We start from the raw sequence: 22,509 nt of genomic DNA, 5'->3' as shown, positions 1-22,509 counted from the left end.
TGCATTACAAGTGAGTAACACAACCACCCTAAAAAGGGGGAGCGAATAACTAACCTTTGTAAACCAGTATTTTGTTTATGTACTTTCAATACTATAAAGGAACTATATACAAATACTGTATTCTGGTTAGTAGTTGTTCATTGGGAAATTTATGAATAACTCTGGAACTACCTTGTGTATTCTAGAAATTAAGCAAATAAGTGAAAAGATTATAATAGTCAAAGTCAGCTTTCTTACTGTTGGACAAGAGTAATAAATAAGAAAGGAGAAAGACGAATGAATCTGGTGTTGGTATTGTAATGGAAGTATCTATATGAACTCAAGAAGAAACATCACATCTTATATACATACATAATACAGATACAATTAACACACAAATACATAACACACCTAACAGATCTAGAAGTTGATACAGCTGTATATATACATACATACATTTTTTTCTAGCTCTGTTAAGCAGGCTGGAAGCAATGACACTTCAGTACCGAAGTGTACACTTAGTGCAGATTTTGGCTTCTAAATAGGTTCTGAAAGGAACCATGGATGCTTAGGGAAATCATTGATTCTAAGGTTAGAGAAGAGAAAATACGAGATGAGTACAGAACATCTTCTGGTGTCAGAAAAGATTAAGAATGGCGACATGTCAAAAAGTCACAAGGGTCAATGCGAAGGGCTTTGCATGGGCAAATGTGGGAGTTTGAGTAATAAAATATTTGATAGTAATGCACTCTAACCTATAGAATAACATAAAAACACATGAGCCCATTATCAACATAATATTTGAATAAAGAATGCAGATGGAAATTTCCTAACAGAATTTGAACTACTAAAAGTATAAGGAAAGATGAAAATAGAGAACTCATCATTTGGCAAATCCTACACTAATAACTGTTTCAATAAAAAGCCTAAGGAAAAAACCCCCAGAAACAAAAACCATGAACGTCTGCCAATTAGTGGGCAAAAGTATGAGAAATGAGGCAATAATTTTCCTATACTAATTACAAATGGAAAAATTACAAATTTGACATTGGATACATCTGGCAAATACCACCCTAACCAAGTGGTCAAAATTAACATTACTAGTAAGAGGACAGACTGACATCATGTGCTTGCAGATGCACTGAGGACTCATCACGTGTCTTACTTTTGCCAAAAATGCAATAAACATTTAATCATGAGGAAACATTAGGGAAACCCTAAACTGGGAGATCTTTTACAAATTGGCTTGTACTTTTCAAAAAGTCTAAGGTCATAAAAGACAAACTCTGAAGAGTCCCAGACTAAAGGAGTTTGAGAGAAATGACAACTAAACAATATGTGATAATGAAGTGAATCTTCAACTAGGGAGACATTAGTGGAGCAAATGGTGAAATGAGTAAGGTCTGTAGAATAACAGTAAGAGATGACAATATTTTAATGTTAATTCCCTGATTTTGACAATCGTCCTGTGGTTATATTTTATCACTAGAAGATCGTGGGAAATACTTCATATATTTTTGCAATGTTTTCTAAGTTTGAAATTTTTTCAAAATGAAGTTGAAAAAAATTAAAATATCTTCATCTCAGCAAGAAAGTAACTTGAACAATCACTCCAGTGTATCAAACTAATCTTGATAATTAGTTATAAAAAAACTGAAATTCATAGCCTTCATTTGTAATTAAACTAGAAATGAATCTTAATTCTAAAATGTAGTTCAATCTTTTCATTTACTAAGACTTGACCTATTGGACAGGAGCATTATAAACATTAGGAAAATATTCTGAGAAAATCAATGGCAGCCACTAGTAACAGAATACCTTCCAACACTTAGGAATTTTCAAAGATATGCTTTGGCTAGGATTTACTACAGCACACACTAGATGACATTTCAGCAGTAGAGGAAGGGGAGAATTTGGATTAGGTCTCTTCAAACCCAAGATATCATATAATGCTCTCGAACTATGCGCTCAGTTATGTAGATTCCAAAAAACAATTTTAAATCTCCCATTACTTCAGCCAACAATCTGGGCAACAGTAATAACATGTCTCTTTGCTTAAAACAAACCCAGCAACAATTAACTGGAACAGAAAATAAGAACACTAATAGAGTTTGACAAATTTATTGGTATTTTAGTAAAGACATTCATCTTAGTTGTTTCTCTCTCCCATCTTGACCGTACGTTGATATTTGAGTCAAGAAAATGAAATGTAGGAGAGGGGTGTTATTTCAACATAAACATCAAAATGAACAAAAATGGAAAGTTTGCCTACATTAAAGCAAGTTAAATTCATGTATCTTGATATAATTAAATCATGTAAGTAAGAACTAATAGTTCTATATACATTTCCATTGTTTTACTTGGGGCGTCTAAACTCAAATGCAAGTGAACAAAGTATTAGGAATATATACAGGCTGCTTCTCTGGAGTTATTACTTATTAAAAGAGCTCAGAGCAAGTAGTTACCACCAATCAGTCTGAAGCTGCCTCCAAAATCTAACATTGTAGTTTTCAAGGAAAATCATTATACTGTATGTTTCTTCTATGTGTGTCTAAGCTTTAAAAGATGTGTTTAACTGTCACATTAAAAAAGAATTCATATACAATACAAAAATACAAAATAAACACAATCCTACAACACATAGATTAACAAAGTATATGTGGTCGAAGATTCCATAAAATATGTTTAAAGATGCATTTTCTTTCATTTTTAGTATCTAAAATGTGCTTTTGAGAGGCCACTGGTTAGCAAGTATACAGTTAAAGTAAACCATATTTTTGTGCTAAATAAGAATTCCTGTTAATAAGTTCAAATCAAATTGGATTTCACAAGTTAGTAACGTAAATGCTTTGATAAAGTTACAGAAAGTGCATCTTTCTTATCTTCCATCTTCATACATTGTTGCTCCCCCCCCTTTTTTGGTGTTTATACCCTTTAAAAAATAAGAACAGCCAAACATTTAACTATTATGTACATTTAAATTTTTGGTGGTGGTTTGTTATTTTAAAAGAAACAGCTTCCTTATGATTTGCCTCAAGATCTGGTGGAAATGCTTACAGGAACTAGCTAATAACAAAAATCAAGAGAAGCACATTCAAAATACTGATTTACTTTGGTAGCAAATGGTGGTTCTTTGAAGACTAATGAAAGCAGACAAAGCCCTTTGAAGTGAAGTGGGCTATTTTAAATACTCAACAGTTTACGTAAAATTTTAAAATGTTCCTTCTAAAGAGCTAAGCATCTGTATCCACTGATAGCAATGCAATAACTAGTTAATGATGATTTGAAACTGAACAAATGCCCATTAGGGAAAAAAAAAAAGCTGTATTTTATCTAATTTACTTTCTCAGTCAATAGTCCAGTAACATTTTCCTCCCAATACAATACTCCCTTCTCTATAAGGCTGTTCCTGGGAGCCAGACAAGTTTAGGTTAATAAGGGAGTTAAGTTAGAGAGTAACGGCCTACAGTTTAAATAGACAACTTTTTGCTTCCCTCCTAATGTGCTAATAGTTGTGTCTAAAAAAATATGCAATTCTTAGAAAGGTACCATTTTTGATTTTTTTAGTATCTGTAACCTTTGGAAACTAATCACATGAAACTACAAAATTAGTAAATGTCTCGAAATCTGTATATAAAACATAAATTACTTCTAATTTCAAATTCTCATTTATTAGTGTACCACTCAATATTTAAAAAAAGAAAAAGAAAAAAAAGGCGGCTCCAAAGATAGTCTTATACCATTCCTTAAAAAAGGAAACTGTTCCTTTTAACTTTACACCCACCCCACACCCCAATTTCAAAACACATCATTTAATTGTCTTGGTCATGGACATTTCCAAGATGAGATTTTATATTTCGCTCCCATAGCTTCTGGTTATCAGAAAACCCATGCTTTCCTTTATTGAAGGAATTTGGTCCTGCTGATGTTGGTGTATCCCTGTGTTAAAAAAAAGAAATTTATTTAAAATGTTATATAATGACTTTTGGGCCATGTTTTTAACTCTTTCAAAATGTCTGTTTAGCACCCATTATAAATGGAGGCCAAACATCAGAAGCTGCTACAGATCTTTTTAAAAATACCTTTTCCACAGACCCAGTCCTAAAATTTCAGATTCAGTGGGAGGAGGAGCCAGGTAAATTTGTAGATTGAACAAACATTTAAGGTGACTCTGATAAGCAGCTAAAGGTGGCAACCACTATAGTTTTAAAAACAGTTGCTTGTAACGCACTGTGGTCTAGTCGCTAGGTCGTGTCTGACTCTTGCAGCCCCGCCAGGCTATATGGACTACAGCCCGCCAGGCTCCTCTGTCCATGGGATTCTCCAGGTAAGAATACTGGAGGGGGCTGCCATTTCCTTCTCCATGTAACCCGGTAACAGGGTCATTAAATCAATTCAGTGACTTGTCAGTAGTATTTATAAAAGATGAAATAGAAAAAAAAAAAATGAAGATGTATCACACATAAAATGGCTCAGTTGTCGTTTTATGAACATGTTTTGATTTTAAATGTTTAGATATATGCAGGTATAGATTTGGTTTATATTTTGGTTATAATGTACTTTAGAGTCTTGTATGAAAGGGAGGCCAGCAGATAGCCACTGGGACTCTTCCCATTGGAACCATAGGCAAAGTCTGAAGACTGATGCTGAAAGACTTAGTACTTGGTTCTTTGGAAAAAAATACATTTGATAGAAATGGGGACATAGTATAGGCCGTGTTGAAGCCCAGCTTTCCTACTAACCTCTAAGTTATCCATTTATGCATACAAAGACAAGAAACTGAATATCATGTTAATATGAAATTAATGTTATTTCCATAATAACAAACACAGGAAAATTTAAAGATGGTTTTTATCTTTTTTTATATTTAGCATCTATATTACCAAGGAAAAAGGAGCACATACAATCAAGGTTAAGTGGTGGGAATGATACTGTAAGTTAGATGAGTTTATAACCTGAAAAAAATTTTAAATCAGAAACATTTCTGTTTATTTGAAAAAATACAGATTACATCTATCTGAAAAGAAACAGCATTATATTGTTGCTATTTTTTCTTAAAATACTATTTTCTCTTATCAGGAGAGAAATACTGCTATATTAGAAAACAAAACTGTTTTACCCAAATATGCAAGAAAAGCTTGAACACTAACAAACTATGTGCAATTTATTCTTGCTTTAAATTCACTTTAATTTTCTATGATATTATACAAAAATTATACCTTCCAATATTCTTCATCCTCATCTTTGCTTCTGGAGGCATTTCCTCTGGTTCACTCTGGAAGAAAAAGAGACACACAGAAATGACTACATACAGATACAGCAGATTCTTGAACAATGCAGGGGGTGGCTGGGGGCACCACCCCTGACCCAAACCTCCTCAAGTCAAAAACCTGTGTATAACTTTACAGTGAGCCCTCCATATCCATGGTTCCACATCCAAGGATTCAATCAACTTGGGATATGGTAGTACTGTAGCACATGTTTACTGAAAAAAAATCTGCATATAAATAGGCCCATACAGTTCAAACCTGTGTTGGCCGAAGGTCAACTATGTTAAAATCACTTGATACTAATAATGCTAAATTTAAATCCAACTGTAAATTTTGGTTAAAAAAGTAACTTATTTTAACTATATTAAAGAAACCTATGCTTCAAGTGCTGAATCTGCAAAAAGAAAAAATTCTGGTAAAAACCTGACATTTTAGAACTAAAACTAGTTGTTTACTAGAATCTTCATGTTGTGTTAAATGCTTTAATATGCACGATCTCTGAAAACTCTAACAATCCTACCAAATGGGGTGAGTATCATCAATCACATTTTGTACCTGAAGTACGCATGGTAACATGTCCAAAGTCACAAAACAACTGGACACCAAAGAAACGCTCTAAACCACTTCACTGTATTGCTCCTTCTCAAAAATGTCTTCTTTGCTGTAAAGAAATCGTGAAAGCTCATTCCTTACTGCTTTTCCACAGTTACAGCTGGTGAAAAAGAATGTGTCAAATGTCTTTTAGATGTTTTTATATGTAAATGTTACTGCTGAGATAAATATTATTTTTTAATCAGTCATCTCAAGATCCACCTTAAAGAGGTTTCTACTGGTGAAATCTGGGACAATTTGCATATTATAGCCTGTTGAATAGGCTACACTTGTATAAATAAGGAAAAGCTCTTCCTTACAGTGAGATAATTAACAAATATGGACAGGAGGAAAAGAATGAAAAAAAAAAATTACCACTTGGCAAACATAATAGAACTAATTCTGGTAAGAATCATCAATGAATGTTAACATTCATGAATGAACGCTTAAGTAGTTAGGTATTTTCATGTATTCTTTTTTTTTTTTTATTTACTTCTAATTTATTTATGGTTGTGCAGGGTCTTTGTTGCTGTGCTTGGGGTTTCTCTAGCTGCGGCGAATGGGGGCTATTCTTGAGTTGCAGCATGTAGGCTTCTCTTATTGCAGACTTCAGTAATCCGCTCTTGGGGATTTCAGTAGTTGTGGTGCACAAGTTTAATTGCCCCGCAGCATGTGGAATCTTCCCAGACCAGGGATTGAACCCGTGTCCCCTGCATTAGCAGGCAGATTCTTAACCACTGGACCACCAGGGAAGTCCTTTTCATGTATTCTTTTTTTTTTTTTCATGTATTCTTAAAACATATCCCCACAAGATAAACTTTAATTAATTCTAAAAGGTGAAACAGTAATTTGACAGTAGAGAGATCTGGCAGACGCCACTTAACCCAATGATCAAAGGTAGCATTGCCAGTAACAGGGCATACTGACACATGTGCTCCTGATCTAATACGCCCTGACAACTTGGCACCATTTCTGTGGTACACCTGCCAAGAGGAACGTGAATCTAATAAGGGAACATCAGACAAATCCAAACTGGGGAACATTCTACAAATTAAAAAAACTAAAGAGACTAACTGAAAAAGTTATTTTTAAATTTCAAAATTAAACAAATGAACATGCTCTTTGTCCACTATATTTCAGACTCAGATGTATATCCAAGGCTAACCATGTTCTGCAGAAAAAGGAAGAAACAAATAAAGGCTTTATTTCCTTTTTTTTGGCCGCACTGTAAGGCATACAGGATCTTAATTCCCTAACCAGAGATCAAACCCACGCCCCCCGCAGTGGAAGTGCGGAGACTTAACCACTGGACTGCCAGGGAAGTCCTCAGATGAAGATTTCAGATGCATGTGTTTTTTTAACTAAGACACAAGTTTATCCTTAACTATCATTACCATCTTATGGCAGAAAGAGTGCTGTCTGAACCTGTCTAAAATTTCTTTAAAAACAGGGAAGAGAGTACAGGACGAGAAACCAGAAAGCCAAGTTCTAGTTCTAAGTTCCAGATGACACTTGTGTGGATCAGCACATACTCGTGCACTCATAACTTAATTTCTCCATTTGGAAAATAAGAATAACCTTCTTACACAATTCACAGGGATATATGGAAGGTAAAGATATGTGCAAAGACTCAATTTGTTAGATATTCAAAATAAGCCATTATTATGTAGGTGCTTACAATTTTCAGCCTTTCTACTTCTGCACATGCTATTCCCTTCTTCCTATACTGTCCTTCCCTGACATAATCTGTAGAGGTCAAAATGTTACATAATTTCTTAAGAATTCTGGTTAGACATGAAAGAAAACATTAAATTTAAGTCAATGCTTTTCAAAATTTTTTTGGGGGAGAGGGGGACATAAAAAGTTTTTTCCTCAACAAAATACTACTTGGATTTCCAAATACCAAATAGGTAAGACAGCAGACATAAATGAAATAGCAGCAGGAGACCAGAGTCATGCTTGTTAGCCGGTTCGATTCCTGGGTCGGGAAGATCCCCTGGAGAAGGGTTGGCTATCCACTCCAGTATTCCTGGGCTTCCCTGGTAGCTCAGAGGGTAAAGAATCTGCTGCAGTGTGGGAGACCTAAGTTTGATTCCTGGGTTGGGAAGATCCCCTGGAGAAGGGCATGGCAACCCACTCCAGTATTCTTGCCTGGAGAATCCCCATGGGCAGAGCAGCCTGAGTGGGCTGCAGTCCATGGGGTTGCAAAGAGTCGGACACAACTGAGTATGCTTCTGAGACATTTCCACAGAACCCCAGAACTCTAAGAAAACCTGTGTTTAAAACCTGTGATCTAAATTTAGCCTTCAATTTACAAGTTGGAAAACTAAGGCTCCAAAAGGTAAACTGATTTAGTTGCAGGCTCTCTATTGGTTAATAACTGGACAGGACAGGAAAAGAACCAAGGTCTTCCAACGGCCAGTCCAGTGGTCTTTCCATTAACACCGCATGCATCGAGTCACCTGGACGCTCTTCCTCACCTAAATTTCTTACATCATTTCATCTCCTCCTGTACTTTGGATTTCATCTTGTTCCATTTTGTGTGTAAGGCCCTGTACTGCTAGGCTGAATCCCGAGAGGAACATGTCTGATTTACCTTTGTAATCTCACTGTGCCTAGCGTACAGAGAGCAATCAAATGTGTAGAATGAGTAAATGTCCAAGGGAGAATATAGTGATAACCACTGTTTCTACCTACTGAGTCCCCATCACTCCATATTCATCCTTGCCTAAAACTTCTACAAAACCTCCAGGTGTCAAACACAGCTGCTCAGCTTTACCACTTGTGATCTGAAAGCTGATATCTTAATTCACAAAAGTATTCCTTGGTTTGTCAAAACCCTGTCTAATGTTTTAGTACCCAACTCATATTTCTTCTCTTAAATATTCTTGCCAGTCACTCCAGCCCCACATTTTGTGTGCTCCTCTGAAGGTGTAATTCTTATCCACATTGTTCTTGGGAGCTAATACTCAAGTACTCATAGCACATGTGTATGATTACTCATAATAAGCATTTGTTGATTTAAGTTCCTTGCCCCCCAAAGTCAGTATTTGAAATAATCCCACAACCAAATTAATAGAAATATCCAGATTGTGCAGATGTCATTAAAAAAAAGAAAAAACACACACAAACCCAAACTGTTAAGAGTTGCCAAAAAAAAAAAAGTTCACTAGTACCATTAATACAACTTGACAATTTGCCACTAACATCCATAAAGAACAGGTTAAGAACAGGTTAAAGTAAAACAAAGAAAACTAGCTATCAACTTACATCTTCATCTTCATTAAAAGCGGCTGCTACTGAAAGGGTTTTTGGAGCAAGAGTTGGAACCGGTTCTTTAGGCTTCTGAAGAAGAAACATTAAAAAGAGTATCATCACATAATGTTTACACAGGCTTATTTAAAGACAGGAATAACATCTTCAAAGATGCAACGTTACATTTTCACAGAAACATATAGTAAGGAACTAAGAACAAACTTTGGAGAAATCCATTTTCTTTTTTGAAAATGTGGGTTATCAACAGATTTTACTTTATTAATCACATGGACATTTGTTTTCCTCCGTCAAAGATTTTCTAGTCAGGATCTATAATTTAGTATCATTTGCATAAAGGAACTTAGTACAGGTTAAGAGAAAATGAATATCAACACTTGCCCATAGTAACATTAAAATGAAGCACAGATTACCCTGAGAAAGACACCAAGATCCATCTTTCTCTACCAGCTGGCTGCCAATGCACGATGCTGCTTAGAGATCCGAGGGGTACTGAAGTGCTCATGAAGTACCCAAGCCAGAAAACCTTTACTTCAACTTGCACATTCTATGTGGGGTCCTGTCAACTAGACCTCTATTAAACAGACTTAAATCTCCCCCTGCCTTCTCAGCTTACTGGTTACCACGTTACCAACACCTAAGGCCCCTTAGCATTTCTTGCCTGAACTACTGTTAGACTTACCATTTTCCAGCCTTCTGTTTTTAATCCCTCTAATTCTCTATATTAGTACCAGAGTACTGCTTCTAAATGCAAACCTGTTTATAGGATCTAGACTCTACTATAGTTCCATGACTCCTCTAGAACCTAGAGACTAAAACCAAATTTTATTATGGACTACGAGCCCTTTATGAATTGGTCCTATGGTCTTATGTGGGGGGCTTTCTATCCCTCCATCTGACTCCTGAACACCTCCTAACAAAGAACAATTTCCTGAGGCATCATGTGGCTTCCCATTTAAACTGCCTCTGCATAAGGCGCCCTGCGCCTTCTGTGGGCTCTTCTGCAACTAAGGAATCCCAGCCCACAGCAGTGACAGCACTGTCTTGCTCACTGGACTGCCAGGGAACTCCCTGCATTAAACTCTCTTTTTTATCTCAGTCCTTTTGCCTCTTTCCTGTATTTAAAGTCAGCTCTAGCATCACCTCCCCAATAAAATCATCTCTGAGCTGCTGAAACAAAATTAACCATCCCTCTTATATAACACAAACACCTTTATAAAGTCTGCACTTTTGAAGAAATGGAAATGTTCATTTGGAAATCATGCACAGTGACTCTAGAAAACACCCTTTACTCTTAAAACATGCCATGCATTTGATGTTGTACATACAACATAAGACTCAAGTATTCGCTGGTTGTTTGACTCTCTTTTCACATCACATCATCAAAAGCAACAGTTTCAACTATTTTCATATCCTACATCTCACTTCACCAAGATTATGTTTACACTTTGGTTTGTTTTATGGAAAAAAAAAAAAAGTTTGTTTTCTAAAGGTTAAAGTTTTAGTGAATAGGCCTTTTTAAGCATAACCCTCCTAACTAAAATGATCAGCAATTACTAAATCATTTCAATGACTTAGAAAAAGTAGGTATATGGGTATCTGACTTCTGTGGTATGTTCAACCACAGTAAAATCTATTACCAAGGGGAACACCTATATGAGAAGTGTACATGAGAACCATATCTTTAATGACAATGAAAAAAAGTAAATATTTATGCAGGTGGGTATAAGTAATGTTATAAAAAACAGGTTAAACCAAAAAAATCAGCTCAAGTAGGGAGAAGAGTCATGAAATAATGAAGTTATAAGCTGAATGCCTTTTGTTCAGACTAAATTTTTTACAAAAAGGAAGAAAAGGCAAAACACCATATGGCAGGAGTGGGGGTTCTAAGGAGTAGTAGCTTTATAAAAACTAGACGTGTAGCTCAAACGCACGCACTCTAGTAGGAATCTGATCCATATTTTTTTTTCCTGATCCACTTAAAAATCTTTGAACATCTAATGAAGATATCAAGCTATATGTACCTGGCAACTGAGCATTAATTTTCACAGGACATGAATAAACCAAAGCAATTTTAGGATTATACTCCTTATACAAGAATGTATAACCATTTTCTAAAGTCAACGGCAATATGCTATTAAAGTAAGTTCCTTTTTCTTAGAGGAGACCTATTTAGTTGAATCACAGGAAATTATCACTTCTGTAGATCAGAAATAGTCAAATGACTAAGGCTTCAATCTAATATTTATTTTCCAGACACTCAACAGTTAATAAGTACTAATTCAAGGTTTATATCTAAAAACAAGAAATCAAAAGTTGATCTACAAAGGACTACTATCATAGGTTTTAATGCTTAACATCCACTTGTAGCTCCAAAGTAAGTTTATCAGGAAGCTCTTATTAAGCAGTACCTTACTAACATTAATCTTTTACGACACAAATGATTTCTAGAGATAGTATTTTTTAACATCACTGGAATTAAAAGATAAACTGAAACTCTGAAAGTATTTTTCAGAGGTTTTGCACAAGTTAGGAAATTGTAAGCTATTACTTTATAAGTCATATATTCCCTACAATATTTGTTCCTTCTCATATTCCAAACCTTTTTAAAAAACAGCTTGATTTATAATTCATCCAGACTTTCCTTGACTATACTAATAATTTTCTTAGCTACTTACATGTTATAAGTTCATGCACCAATGTATCATTTTATACTTAATTTATCATAATCCAATAAAAGCAGGTTTCCAAACAAATCCTTAAGACCCGTCACAAAGATAACAGAGGAACTCACACTTGAGCCGAGTTTGATGGATATGGCCGAGGCTTTCCTTGTCGTCTGACTACCTATGGCAAACCCAAACTTGGAGATCTTTGTAGGCTTTGTTGGGAGGTCTGCAGTTTCATCTTCGGCTGATCGCTTCTCAGCGCTGCGACTGGAATTTTCCCCTCCATTACTGGAAGAAACAGTCTTAGTTTTCACAGGTTTTTCTGCTTCTTCTTCAGGTCCTGGTGAAGTCGAAACAACTTACCAAGATGAGCTATTTTTACTGAGCAGATTGATGGGAGCAGCAACCTCAAAAAGCATCGTTATAAGGAAGACACCTCTGCAGTTGTCACCTACTGACCCAACAGTCTCTTCCACTGTTTGTTAGAGCATACAGCAGGAACTGAGATTGTGTGGCAGTAGAAGAGGCTCCCATGAATTAACTAGCATAAAATACAGAGCAATTCAAAATTATAAAAATAGAGTTCACAAAAAGACCCTTCAACTAAACACTCTAAGTTGCATAATAATCTAATTACCTGTGGAATTTTGCTTTTCATAAATTAAGAACTATAAACTCTTCTACATGAAATGGTTGTTGGCAACTAGTCACATCATAGAATACATTTGACTAATATAACATCTAATATTCTTCAATAGTATACTACTAGTTATACAAAGTAACTTTTTATGACCAGCCCATTATGGCCCAAACTACACAGTACAGCCTGCAGTAACTTTCTTGAGTGATGTGTTCTTCATGAACATTTCACACAATCTTTAGAAAGGAACTTCAAGGAAGACATCAAGGTCATCTCCTCTTTAGTAACTTAATTCTACTCTCAAAGCTCGATTACCATCTGTTTAGCCTATTCTTAAAGAGTGATCAACAATTATATTTAGGTTCACACATTATTTTTTCACCATAAAAAAAGATGAGCTAAAAATGATAATTTCTAACAGAAGGCACACACATGTAGACATGGAATGCAAGATGTCTTTCAGTAATTTTGCTTGTTTATATTAACAAATGAAATGAGTTAACATCTTGAACGTTACACATGAAGGCTATTTAAGAACATACTGGGAAGCAAGACAGAAGAAAACTGGCTGATTATTAAATATTTTCTTTCCCAAGTTTATCAATTTACCCTGTACAATGTATTCTGCTACACCAGATGAATATTTATGGAGAAAGAGAAGATTCTCTAAGGAATGACCCTGACAAAAGTTCGGAAAACATGACAAAAAGAAAGAACGGGTAGAAAAGGGGAAATCAAACAGACTGACGAGTAATAAAGGACAAGAGATTATAGATCCCAATTTATATAATTTTGGAAAGATGGGGTAGCTAAATTAATAAGCACTTTGAACAGAACATTTGATTTTGTTTACAGGAAAATAAAAGAAACTCTTTATTACCTTTAGAGGGGTGAAAGTTGTAATAACAATGTAGGGGAGAAATTAAGCAGTATTAGGTTTTGGGACTTCCTTAGGAAGGAAAGAGCATTGCAATAGCTGTCTGAATTCACTTATTTAGATATAAAATTACAAAAGCACCTGAAGAATGTAAGATTGCTACTCAATATCTGAAATGTAGAATTCAATTTAGAATTTCTTAAAAAGACAGTATTATGCAAACATTTTTCAGTCTATCGCTAAAATCATTTATGCCAAATTTTATTCTGTATCCTTACAGTTTTAATCAAGTATGAATTTTACAGGAAAACCCAAACAGTGATAACTACTACTTCTCTGTGACTGGCACAGCTAAAACGGAAAACTTACTGGCTCTGTGTATTGAAACAGATTTAAAAAAAAAAAAACACTGAATTTACATATAGAAGCAATCTATACACCACTAAAGGCACAAGTTTGTGCAAACACAAACTCTGAAAAACATCAAAACAAACAACACAAAGAACATTTAGTTTTGATTCTAGTGTCTGGTTCTTTTAAAACCTATCTATTCTGAATTCTACCAATACTTTTACCCAAAAAATAGTTCGGGAACAAAGAATATAGAAAAAGCAAAGCATAAATACGAGGAAAAGTGAAAAGCATAGTTATTACTATAATATTAAGAACAACATTAAGTGTGACAACTAACTGAACTAGTATGTGCTAATACATGGAACATAATACTATCTGTCCACTCCTATGATGCCTGGGGAAGATTTCTAGAATTACTGCTCTAGAAAAAGGTAGCGTGAACAGGAGTTGGGAAAACTACAATTAACTAACCAACTGCTGGCAACTCAAATTTTATTCACATCTGTGTTCCTGTCATCTGAACAGGCAAACTATCAAGACCATTAAAGTGTTTTAAAGTCCATTAAGTGTCTTCCCTTAAATACAACATGTACTACTTTAGCAGTTGGGGTGGGCGGGTAGGGCTTATAATCATGAACTGCTGTTTCCAATTTATTTAATGAGATGTTTTCTATTCTGACACTGTCGAAAACAAAATTTTGAATGGCCAGATTAGTAATGTGAAAAATCTTAGCAATGTGACTTACATTTTAAAGAGTGAAAAAATATGTAGTTTTAAAAAAATAAATCACTTTATAACAAATATGGACAGTTATTATTAGATTCTTTATCAAGGAGTATCTAAATAAGAGATTTTATCTAGTTTGTATTCTGAGCAAATAAAATGTGTAGATTAGTTAATGTGAAATCAAAATACAGTACTAGCATTTTTTTTTCTCTTCTTTCACTGAATAGTTGAGGAGGAGAGGTGGGCCTTGAGAGTCAAAAAGGTACCTTACTTTGAAAAAATTACCTAGTAAGTTTTAAGTCCATAAGGATACCCTTCATGACCCATTTGCATTCTGGTAGCTTCTTTGTCTGAAAAAGAGTATACATCTACATCTCTAATAGGACTGGTGTGCAGTTTAAATGAGAATATACTCAAAACCCTCTTGACAGAAGAAACGTCAATTTCATTAACTTATTTATTAGAAACATAAAATAGCTTGAGGTGAATATGATTACAACATGAATAGCTCTAAAATTTCTACTTATTTCAAGGAGCTACAAAAATTTAGCCAACGGGAAGAAAAAAGAGAAAAGCTACCCAAAGCCTAACCCTTAACATTATCCCTCCCGTTAAAGGTGAGAGCAGGAAGTTCAAGTAAGTAGCTTCTCTTATTAATATAAACTCATGTTAACTTCTTAAAAAAATACTTATATTTCCAATTTAATGGATTGTTCAGTAGGAGCTAAAAATCAGAAAAATCCCTAGGTAAGCCCCCCGCAATACAAACTGGCCAAGTGTTAAATAGTGCCTACTTGCCATAAAATTTTATCAATTTAGCAATATCCATGGATGGCATAAATGTTTTAACTATGATTTTTTTGTACAACTTCATTAAAAACATGTCATTCAAAAATGGTTAACATATAACTGCTATTTTCTTATAAAGGAAGGCACACTCAAGGCAATTATGTAGACGTTATTAAAGAATATCAGCCTGAGTCACTAACAAGGATACAACTTTTGATAGCAATTAGTAAAAAAAAGGTAATTTTATATCATTCTTGTCACAAAAATACGCTAACACAGAAACACCAATATTCATACTACAGAATAAATTATACCTAACGAAAGGGTGGTGGATAAATTACACAGTGGAATTATGCTGACACTTAAGGACATTTTTCTGTTTTGTTTTGGCTACTTCAGCCAGGTGTGTTGTGAAATCTCAGTTCCCGGGGCAGAGACTGAACCCAGGCCAGGCAGTGAAGCCCTGGGAATTCTAACTGCTAAGCCCCCAGGGAATTCCCTCAAGCTACATTTTGGCTCACATTAAACACAGATACTCATCTAAGACAAAAAACCATTCTTAAGCGGTAGTCTGTAAGTCAGATAAGGCCTTTTGGGCTACAGATCTTTGTTTTTCCTCAGACTAATTTCTAAGTGTAATTTTACTTGGTAATTTCCAATTTTGGCCACAGAAAGCCGCTAAAGAGGCAGTACTAAACGGTTTAAACTGTTGTTTCATAAGCTGTTTTACTAGTAAAACAACAAAAAAGAAGGGAGGGAAGTGGAAAGGGTGAAGGAGTTTGGGCTCAACTAACAGCACCTTATGTATTTTTTAAAAAGGAAATTCTGGGTCCAAAGTAACCGAATATTACACTTTTTTCAATTTCGTTCCCAAGTTAATTCACATCAAACTTGTTAGGCGGGCCTAACAGTTACCTTCATATACTACTAATTTTCTGTATTTTCTCATATTAAATACTTTCAGGGATAAGACTTGGAGAAGTAGGACAGTGTGGTACTTAAAAACGTTCTAAAGACATTATCAGCTTGCACGTGTTAAACTAGCCTTGTTAGGACAAAGGGACGGGAAAGCTAGACAGATTACATGGTGTTTCTTTTCCTTAATGCACAAGACCCAAATTTAGAGGATTGGGGGTGACAGAATAAAGATAGCTACAACCTGAACTGACATCTTAACAAATAGGGAAGAGTCACACTAGCCTATTTAGCCACCTAGAGATCTGGCAGGCAGCTGGCTGGCAACAGCCTAGCACATAAAAGGCAGACAGTTCAAAGAAAGGCAATCAAACCCTAATCCTAGACCCCAACGATTAAACCAGGTGACAGGCAAAGGTATTCCTCTTTCCCTCCATCGCCTCGACCCAGCCCTTACAGGATCAGTATTAGGCTTTAAAATGAAGGAATGAAAAAGGCCAGGACAGTCCACTTCCTCAGTGAGAAGGGAGCAGCAAACTAACTCCTAGGTGTAACTGAGAGGCCGGCACCATCGGAAACTCGGCCTGCGGCCAGTTCCTGCGGTCACTGCTCGGTGACTCGGGCAGAGTGAGCGCGCGTGTGCGTTTTGTGTGATGTGCGTCTCCGGTGTGGCGGTAGCGGCTCGGGCACCGCCACTGCGAGTCCCACCCCGAGTTCGGTCCCCCTTTCTGGTGCCCATCTCCCTTCTCTTCGGAAGCAGGGTCTCTGCTGGGGCCAGGAGGTGACGAACAGTGACCGGCTCTTCCCCGGTAAGGAGGCGATGTGGGCCGGGATCCCGGTGGGCCGCACCGGGCGTGCCCGGGGCTCGTATGGGCCCAGCACCTGGCCGGGTGAGGGCCAGATCCGCCCACTCTCGCCCCAGTCTACTCCCCCCACCCCGGGAAGCTCAAAGAAAGGCTCAGAGCATCCCACATAGCCCGCGACGCTGGGGTTGTGTTCACCTCCGGCGGCTCCAGCTCGCTGCGGTTTCTCAGGCTTCTCCTCTCCCGCCTTCCCGTCCGCCATTTTCCCCGCCGCGGCCTCCCCTGCAGCCACGCCAAGGACGTCACAGCCCCGCCCAGCAACCATTGAGCTTCAGAGCCAGCCGTGGAAGCGTCAGCCTAGAGCGACCGTAGAGAATGAAGAGATGCCCTTTTCAGAAACGGAAGTGGACATGATATCATCGGCGAGCCGCCTATAAAGAGAGGGCGGGGTAGGTTGGGAGGGTCTATAGAGAGCTCTTGGGGGATTTGCTCGGGGTTGGTTAGAGTTTCTTGGTCCAGTGGCGGATTCAGATAAGTGAGACATGAGAGCGTAACCCTGGAAACGGTGAGCCTATGTGAGGTTTTTGCCAACTGAGATGTGGCTGCCGCTGAAGCTAGCAGGATTTCTCATTCTGGCTTTGCTGGATCCTGTGTACCTATTAAAAAAAAAAAAGAAAACCGAATGCTTTTTCCTACTTAAAATGGAAATCCACGTTTATCGAGCGCCCCCTTGTGTCATACCCTATATCGTTTCATCACCAGTACTGTTTAATTGAACAGTAATCCAATGCGAAATTGTTCTCTTAATTAATCTTAATGTGGTCATCTTAATCTTAATGTGGTAAAGAGTCCGCCTTCAACGCAGGAGATGCGTGTTCGATCCCCGGCTCGGGAAGATCCCCTAAAGTAGTAAGCAGCCCAGTTCAGTGTTTTCGCCTGGAAAAGCCCATGGACAGAGGAGCTCGAGGGCCTACAGTCCATGGGGTCACAAAGAGTTGAACACAAATGAGCGCCTGAGCACACACACAGCCCACAATTAGCTGTGAGAGTTGAGGCCAGAGAAAAATTTGTCTAAGGTTATGGAGGCAAATGGTAAAACTGATTTTTTTTCTGCAAGGTATTTCTGTGTCAAGAAACTTTATTACCTAAAATCGCAGTAGTTTCTGCCTTTCTTAGAAACCTTTCGTTGATTCTCCGGGTTTGCAGAATGAAGTCCAAGCATCACATTGGGCCCCATCCTAACTTTTCAGCTGCATCTTTCCTTTCTGTCTATATTTATACTGCCCTCTTGCTATTCCTTGCCTATGGAACTGTAGTTACTGGGTTTGCTGTCAGTGTTACAGAAATGGGTCTTAAGGAGTCAGAACTTGGGTTTGAATCCCTTTACTGACTGAGTAAACCTTGAGCATTTCTTACTGTCTACAGACCTGTGTTTCCTTTTGTATGAAACAGAGATAATAATTTGTACATCCTCAGAGGGTAGTATTGGGGATCAAGTGTGATAATACAATCAGTATACCTTGCTTTGGTCACTTTGTACTTGCCTCTCTCTCTCTCGTATATAAATATTTTTAAAGGTCTTTCTAGATTGCTCAAAATTTCTTTGCCCTCAGAGACCATTTAAATAATTTATTTTCTTTACAGCACTTTATACTGCTCATTTCATACATGAAATGTGCTCTGTATTTGTGAGTGGATGACTTGTCAGGGTCCAAGTCTAGGAAAAGCAGAAAGAATGAAAGTGTGTTCTGTCCCCATGACAGAAACAGGGTGGTTTGCGGATGTGGTGATTTGTAGTCTCTGGTTCACCATCTATGACAGAATATGTAAAAGTGCCCAGCAAAATATTTTACATAGGGTGCTAAGTTGCTTCAGTTGTGTCCGACTGTGCGACCCTGTGGACCATAGCCTACCAGTCTCTTCTGTCCATGGGATTCTCCACTCAAGAATACTGGAGTATTTGCCATGACCTTCTCCAGAGGATCTTCCCCACCCAGGGATCTAGCCTGCATCTCTTACATCTCCTGCATTGCAGGCAGATTCTTTACCGCTGAGCTACCAGGGAACATGTAATTAATTCGTGTTTGTTTCATTTTTCCTAGATGTGCTCTTCAAAAGTTACGTAATGGATGATACTCTCTTGTTTTGTTTTTGGGCCACACCAAGTGGCTTTTGGGACCTTACCCAACCAGGGATTGAACCTAAGGCCCTCAGCACTGAAAGCATGGAGTTCTAACCACTGGATGGCCGAGGAATTTCTGAGAGATTCACTTTAATCATTTTTTTAATGGAGACATAAACATGAGATATTCATTTATAGTTACAAATGTATTTACTCATAGATACTTCTGTCTTTAAATGACAAAAATGAATTTTAGAGAGGTCACATAAAGCTATCCAGTTCCATGTACCACATTATAGAAGTTAAAGATGGAAGCTACTAACCCATTCGCCTGTCAGTTCCTCGAGGTCATATTGTACCTATCTTGCTCACCATTGTTTCCCTCGGACCTAGATTACACCAGTATTCAATAAATACCCACTGAAGAAGTGAATGCCAACTTGCAGGAATCACCCCAATAAATGGGTTAAGGGTTGAAAAGGCAGTTGAGCCCAGGGCAAAGAGCAGCATTGTTAGCATCACACAAAACTTAATTTAGATGATAACCCTGCTATTTGCTACTTCTGTGAGTTTGAACTGATAAGGTAATCTTAATACATTTTAACTATAAAAATGTACCAATATTTATAGGGTTACTGAGAGGAGTAAGTGTGATAATACAGGTAAAGTTTGTAACACATTGCCTGGTTCATGGTGGGTACTTGCTTAATAGTAGATATTTTTTTGCAGTCTCTAATTAAAAGCTATTCAAATAATGATTTAATAAGCTGAAAATGAAGATTAATATAGACAACAATTACTATAAATGTGTAATATGTGTGGTGATAGCTATACTATGCAGTATACATTCATGCTTACTCTATGCCAAGCACAATCTGCAAATTTTTAACATGAAATCAAGTGCATTAAATCATCACCATATGAATTGTTAAAGTTACTCTTGCTTTTATGGAAGAGGAAACGGGGACACTGAAAAGTAAGAGGTGGAGGTGAACCTGGAATTCAGGCAGAGAAATACAAAATATCAGAGAGGAAACATGGCTAATCTTGGTTTCACTAACCTTGAGTGTGTGCATGCTAAGTCGCTTTACTAGTGTCTGACTCTGTATGACCCTGTGGACTGCAGCTTGCCAGGTTCCTCTGTCCATGGGATTCTCCAGGCAAGAATACTGCAGTGGGTTGCCTTGCCTTCTTCCAAGGGATCTTCCTGACCCAGGGATTGAACCTGTTTCTAACCTGCAATGGCAGGAGGGTTCTTTTACCACTAGTAGGTTCTTAATCCGGGCTATAAGCCCATATATTTCCCTATACCATTGTCAAGTTCTTATACATTAGAATCATCTGAAAGTCTTCTTAAAACAGTTACAATCTGGTACCACTGAATTTTTGATTCAGTAGATTCAGTGGATGGGCCCCCCAAACACACATTTCTAACTAGTTCCCAAATGGTGAGGCTGCTAGTCTGGAGACCACATGTTGAGAACCCTGGCCCTAACTCAGTCACTTGTTTAGACTATTTCACAGTTTCTCTCTTCTCTCCTCAACTGATGAATTTGATTCTTATTTTCAGTAATAAAATAATAGAAATCAAACAGAACTTCTGTATATTCTCATTATATCTGTGATGTGGTACCTAAATTTGTACTTTTATTTTCTGTCTTCTGTTACTAGTGCAATAAATCCCATCCTTCTTGCTTATAAAAGCTTCCCTCTAATGTGATCTCCCATATCTACAAAATAACCATAACAAAACAAAAAACTCTTGGGATCTCATAACATTTTCTACCTCCTCATTACTATTCCCCTTCATATAGAAACTCTTTGAAAGGGTTGTTTATACTCGTTGTCTCCAGTATCTCTTTGGTATTTGCTGTGAAAGTGCTGCACTCAATATGCCAGCAAATTTGGAAAACTCAGCAGTGGCCACAGGACTGGAAAAGGTCACTTTTCATTCCAATCCCAAAGAACAGCAATGCCAAAGAATGTTCAGACTACCGCACAATTGCACTCATCTCACATGCTAGCAAAGTAATGCTCAAAATTCTCCAAGCCAGGCTTCAACATTACGTGAACCGTGAACTTCCAGATGTTCAAGTTGGTTTTAGAAAAGGCAGAGGAACCAGAGATCAAATTGGGAACACCCGTTGGATCATCAAAAAAGCAAGAGAGGGGGCCCCTGGGGAGGCTGCGGCGCCTTGCAGTCACTGAGGCTCCGCGGTACGGCGTCCCCTCCGAGGAGGAGGCTTCAGCTGGCCAGCGGCTCCGCGAGGACAGCGTCTCCAGGGAGGACGCGGTCCCTCCCTGTCATCCTGCTGTTGGGGGGGTCTGGAGGAGGAGCCAATGCCTTTTTTTTTTTTTTTTTTTCCTCCTTCTTTTAGGTTAGCCCCTTTGTTTTGAATGAACAAATATCTTAAGTAACAGCAGGTCACGTGAAAGCATACTTAATCACCTAAATATTTCATTGACCCGAAAGTTCCATCGATATTAGTTAAATTGCCCAGGAACATAACGTGTGTAATAAAGGACACAAGCAAAAAAAAAAAAAAAAGCAAGAGAGTTCCAGAAAAACATCTATTTCTGCTTTATTGACTACACCAAAACCTTTGTGTGGATCACAGCAAACTGTGGAAAATTCTTCAAGAGATGGGAATACCAGATGACCTGACCTGCTTCCTGAGAAATCTGTATGCAGGTCAAGAAGCAACAGTTAGAACTGGACATGGAACAACAGATTGGTTCCAAATTGGGAAAGGAGTACATCAAGGCTGTATATTGTCACCCTGCTTATTCAACTTATTGCAGAGTACATCATGCAAAATGCTGGGCTGGATGAAGCACAAGCTGTACTCAAGATTGCCGGAAATATCAATAACCTCAGATACACAGATGATGCCACTTTTATGGCAGAAAGCAAAGAAGAATGAAAGAGCCTCTCGATGAAAGTGAAAGAGGAGAGTGAAAAAGTTGGCTTAAAACTCAACATTCAGAAAACGAAGATCAAAAAAAAAAAAAGAAAACGAAGATCATGGTATCCAGTCCCATCACTTCATGGCAAATAGATGGGGAAACAATGGAAACAGTGACAGAATTTATTTTCTTGGACTCCAAAATCACTGCAGATGCTAACTGCAGCCATGAAATTAGAAGACACTTGCTCCTTGGAAGAAAAGCTATGACCAATCTAGACAGCATATTAAAAAACAGAGACATTACGTTGCCAACAAAGGTCCATCTAGTCAAAGCTATGGTTTTTCTAGAAGTCATGTATGGATGTGAGAGTTGGACTATAAAGAAAGCTGAGCGCCGAAGAATTGAACTGTGGTATTGGAGAAGACTCTTGAGAGTCCCTTGAACTGCAGGGAGATCCAACCAGTCCATTCCAAAGGAAATCAGTCTTGAATATTCATTGGAAGAACTGATGCTGAAGCTGAAACTCCAGTACTTTGTCCACCTGATGCGAAGACATCAATTTTTGGAAAAGACCCTGATGCTGGGAAAGA

General features: G+C 37.5%; 1 protein-coding gene and 1 long non-coding RNA gene across 3 annotated transcripts; one reads left to right on the top strand and one right to left on the bottom strand.

Moving 5' to 3' along the window:
* Positions 1-1,140: 1,140 nt before the first annotated feature.
* On the bottom strand, positions 1,141-17,208 carry PCNP (PEST proteolytic signal containing nuclear protein). 2 transcript variants are annotated; one of them, XM_061134258.1, is made up of 6 exons: positions 17,086-17,192; positions 12,146-12,323; positions 11,908-12,070; positions 9,111-9,185; positions 5,199-5,254; positions 1,141-3,918 (listed from the first exon to the last, which is right to left on the bottom strand). In XM_061134258.1, exons 2-6 carry the CDS (start codon positions 12,199-12,201, stop codon positions 3,792-3,794), a joined length of 477 nt encoding a protein of 158 aa, XP_060990241.1. In that variant the 5' UTR covers positions 12,202-12,323; positions 17,086-17,192; the 3' UTR covers positions 1,141-3,791. The 2 variants fall into 2 exon arrangements, with proteins under 2 accessions (XP_060990241.1, XP_060990240.1); XM_061134257.1 differs by lacking the exon at positions 12,146-12,323 and having other exon boundaries at positions 11,908-12,122; positions 17,086-17,208.
* LOC133050130 (uncharacterized) lies at positions 16,420-20,968 on the top strand. Its single transcript, XR_009691536.1, has 3 exons — positions 16,420-16,893; positions 17,176-17,336; positions 18,990-20,968. It is a non-coding gene; the product is annotated as an uncharacterized LOC133050130 (long non-coding RNA).
* The last annotated feature ends 1,541 nt before the right edge of the window (positions 20,969-22,509 follow it).

This window comes from Dama dama, chromosome 31, assembly GCF_033118175.1.
Source record: "Dama dama isolate Ldn47 chromosome 31, ASM3311817v1, whole genome shotgun sequence".
In the NCBI taxonomy this organism is placed as follows: Eukaryota; Metazoa; Chordata; class Mammalia; order Artiodactyla; family Cervidae; genus Dama; species Dama dama.
This window is presented reverse-complemented; position numbering and strand designations above follow the sequence as displayed.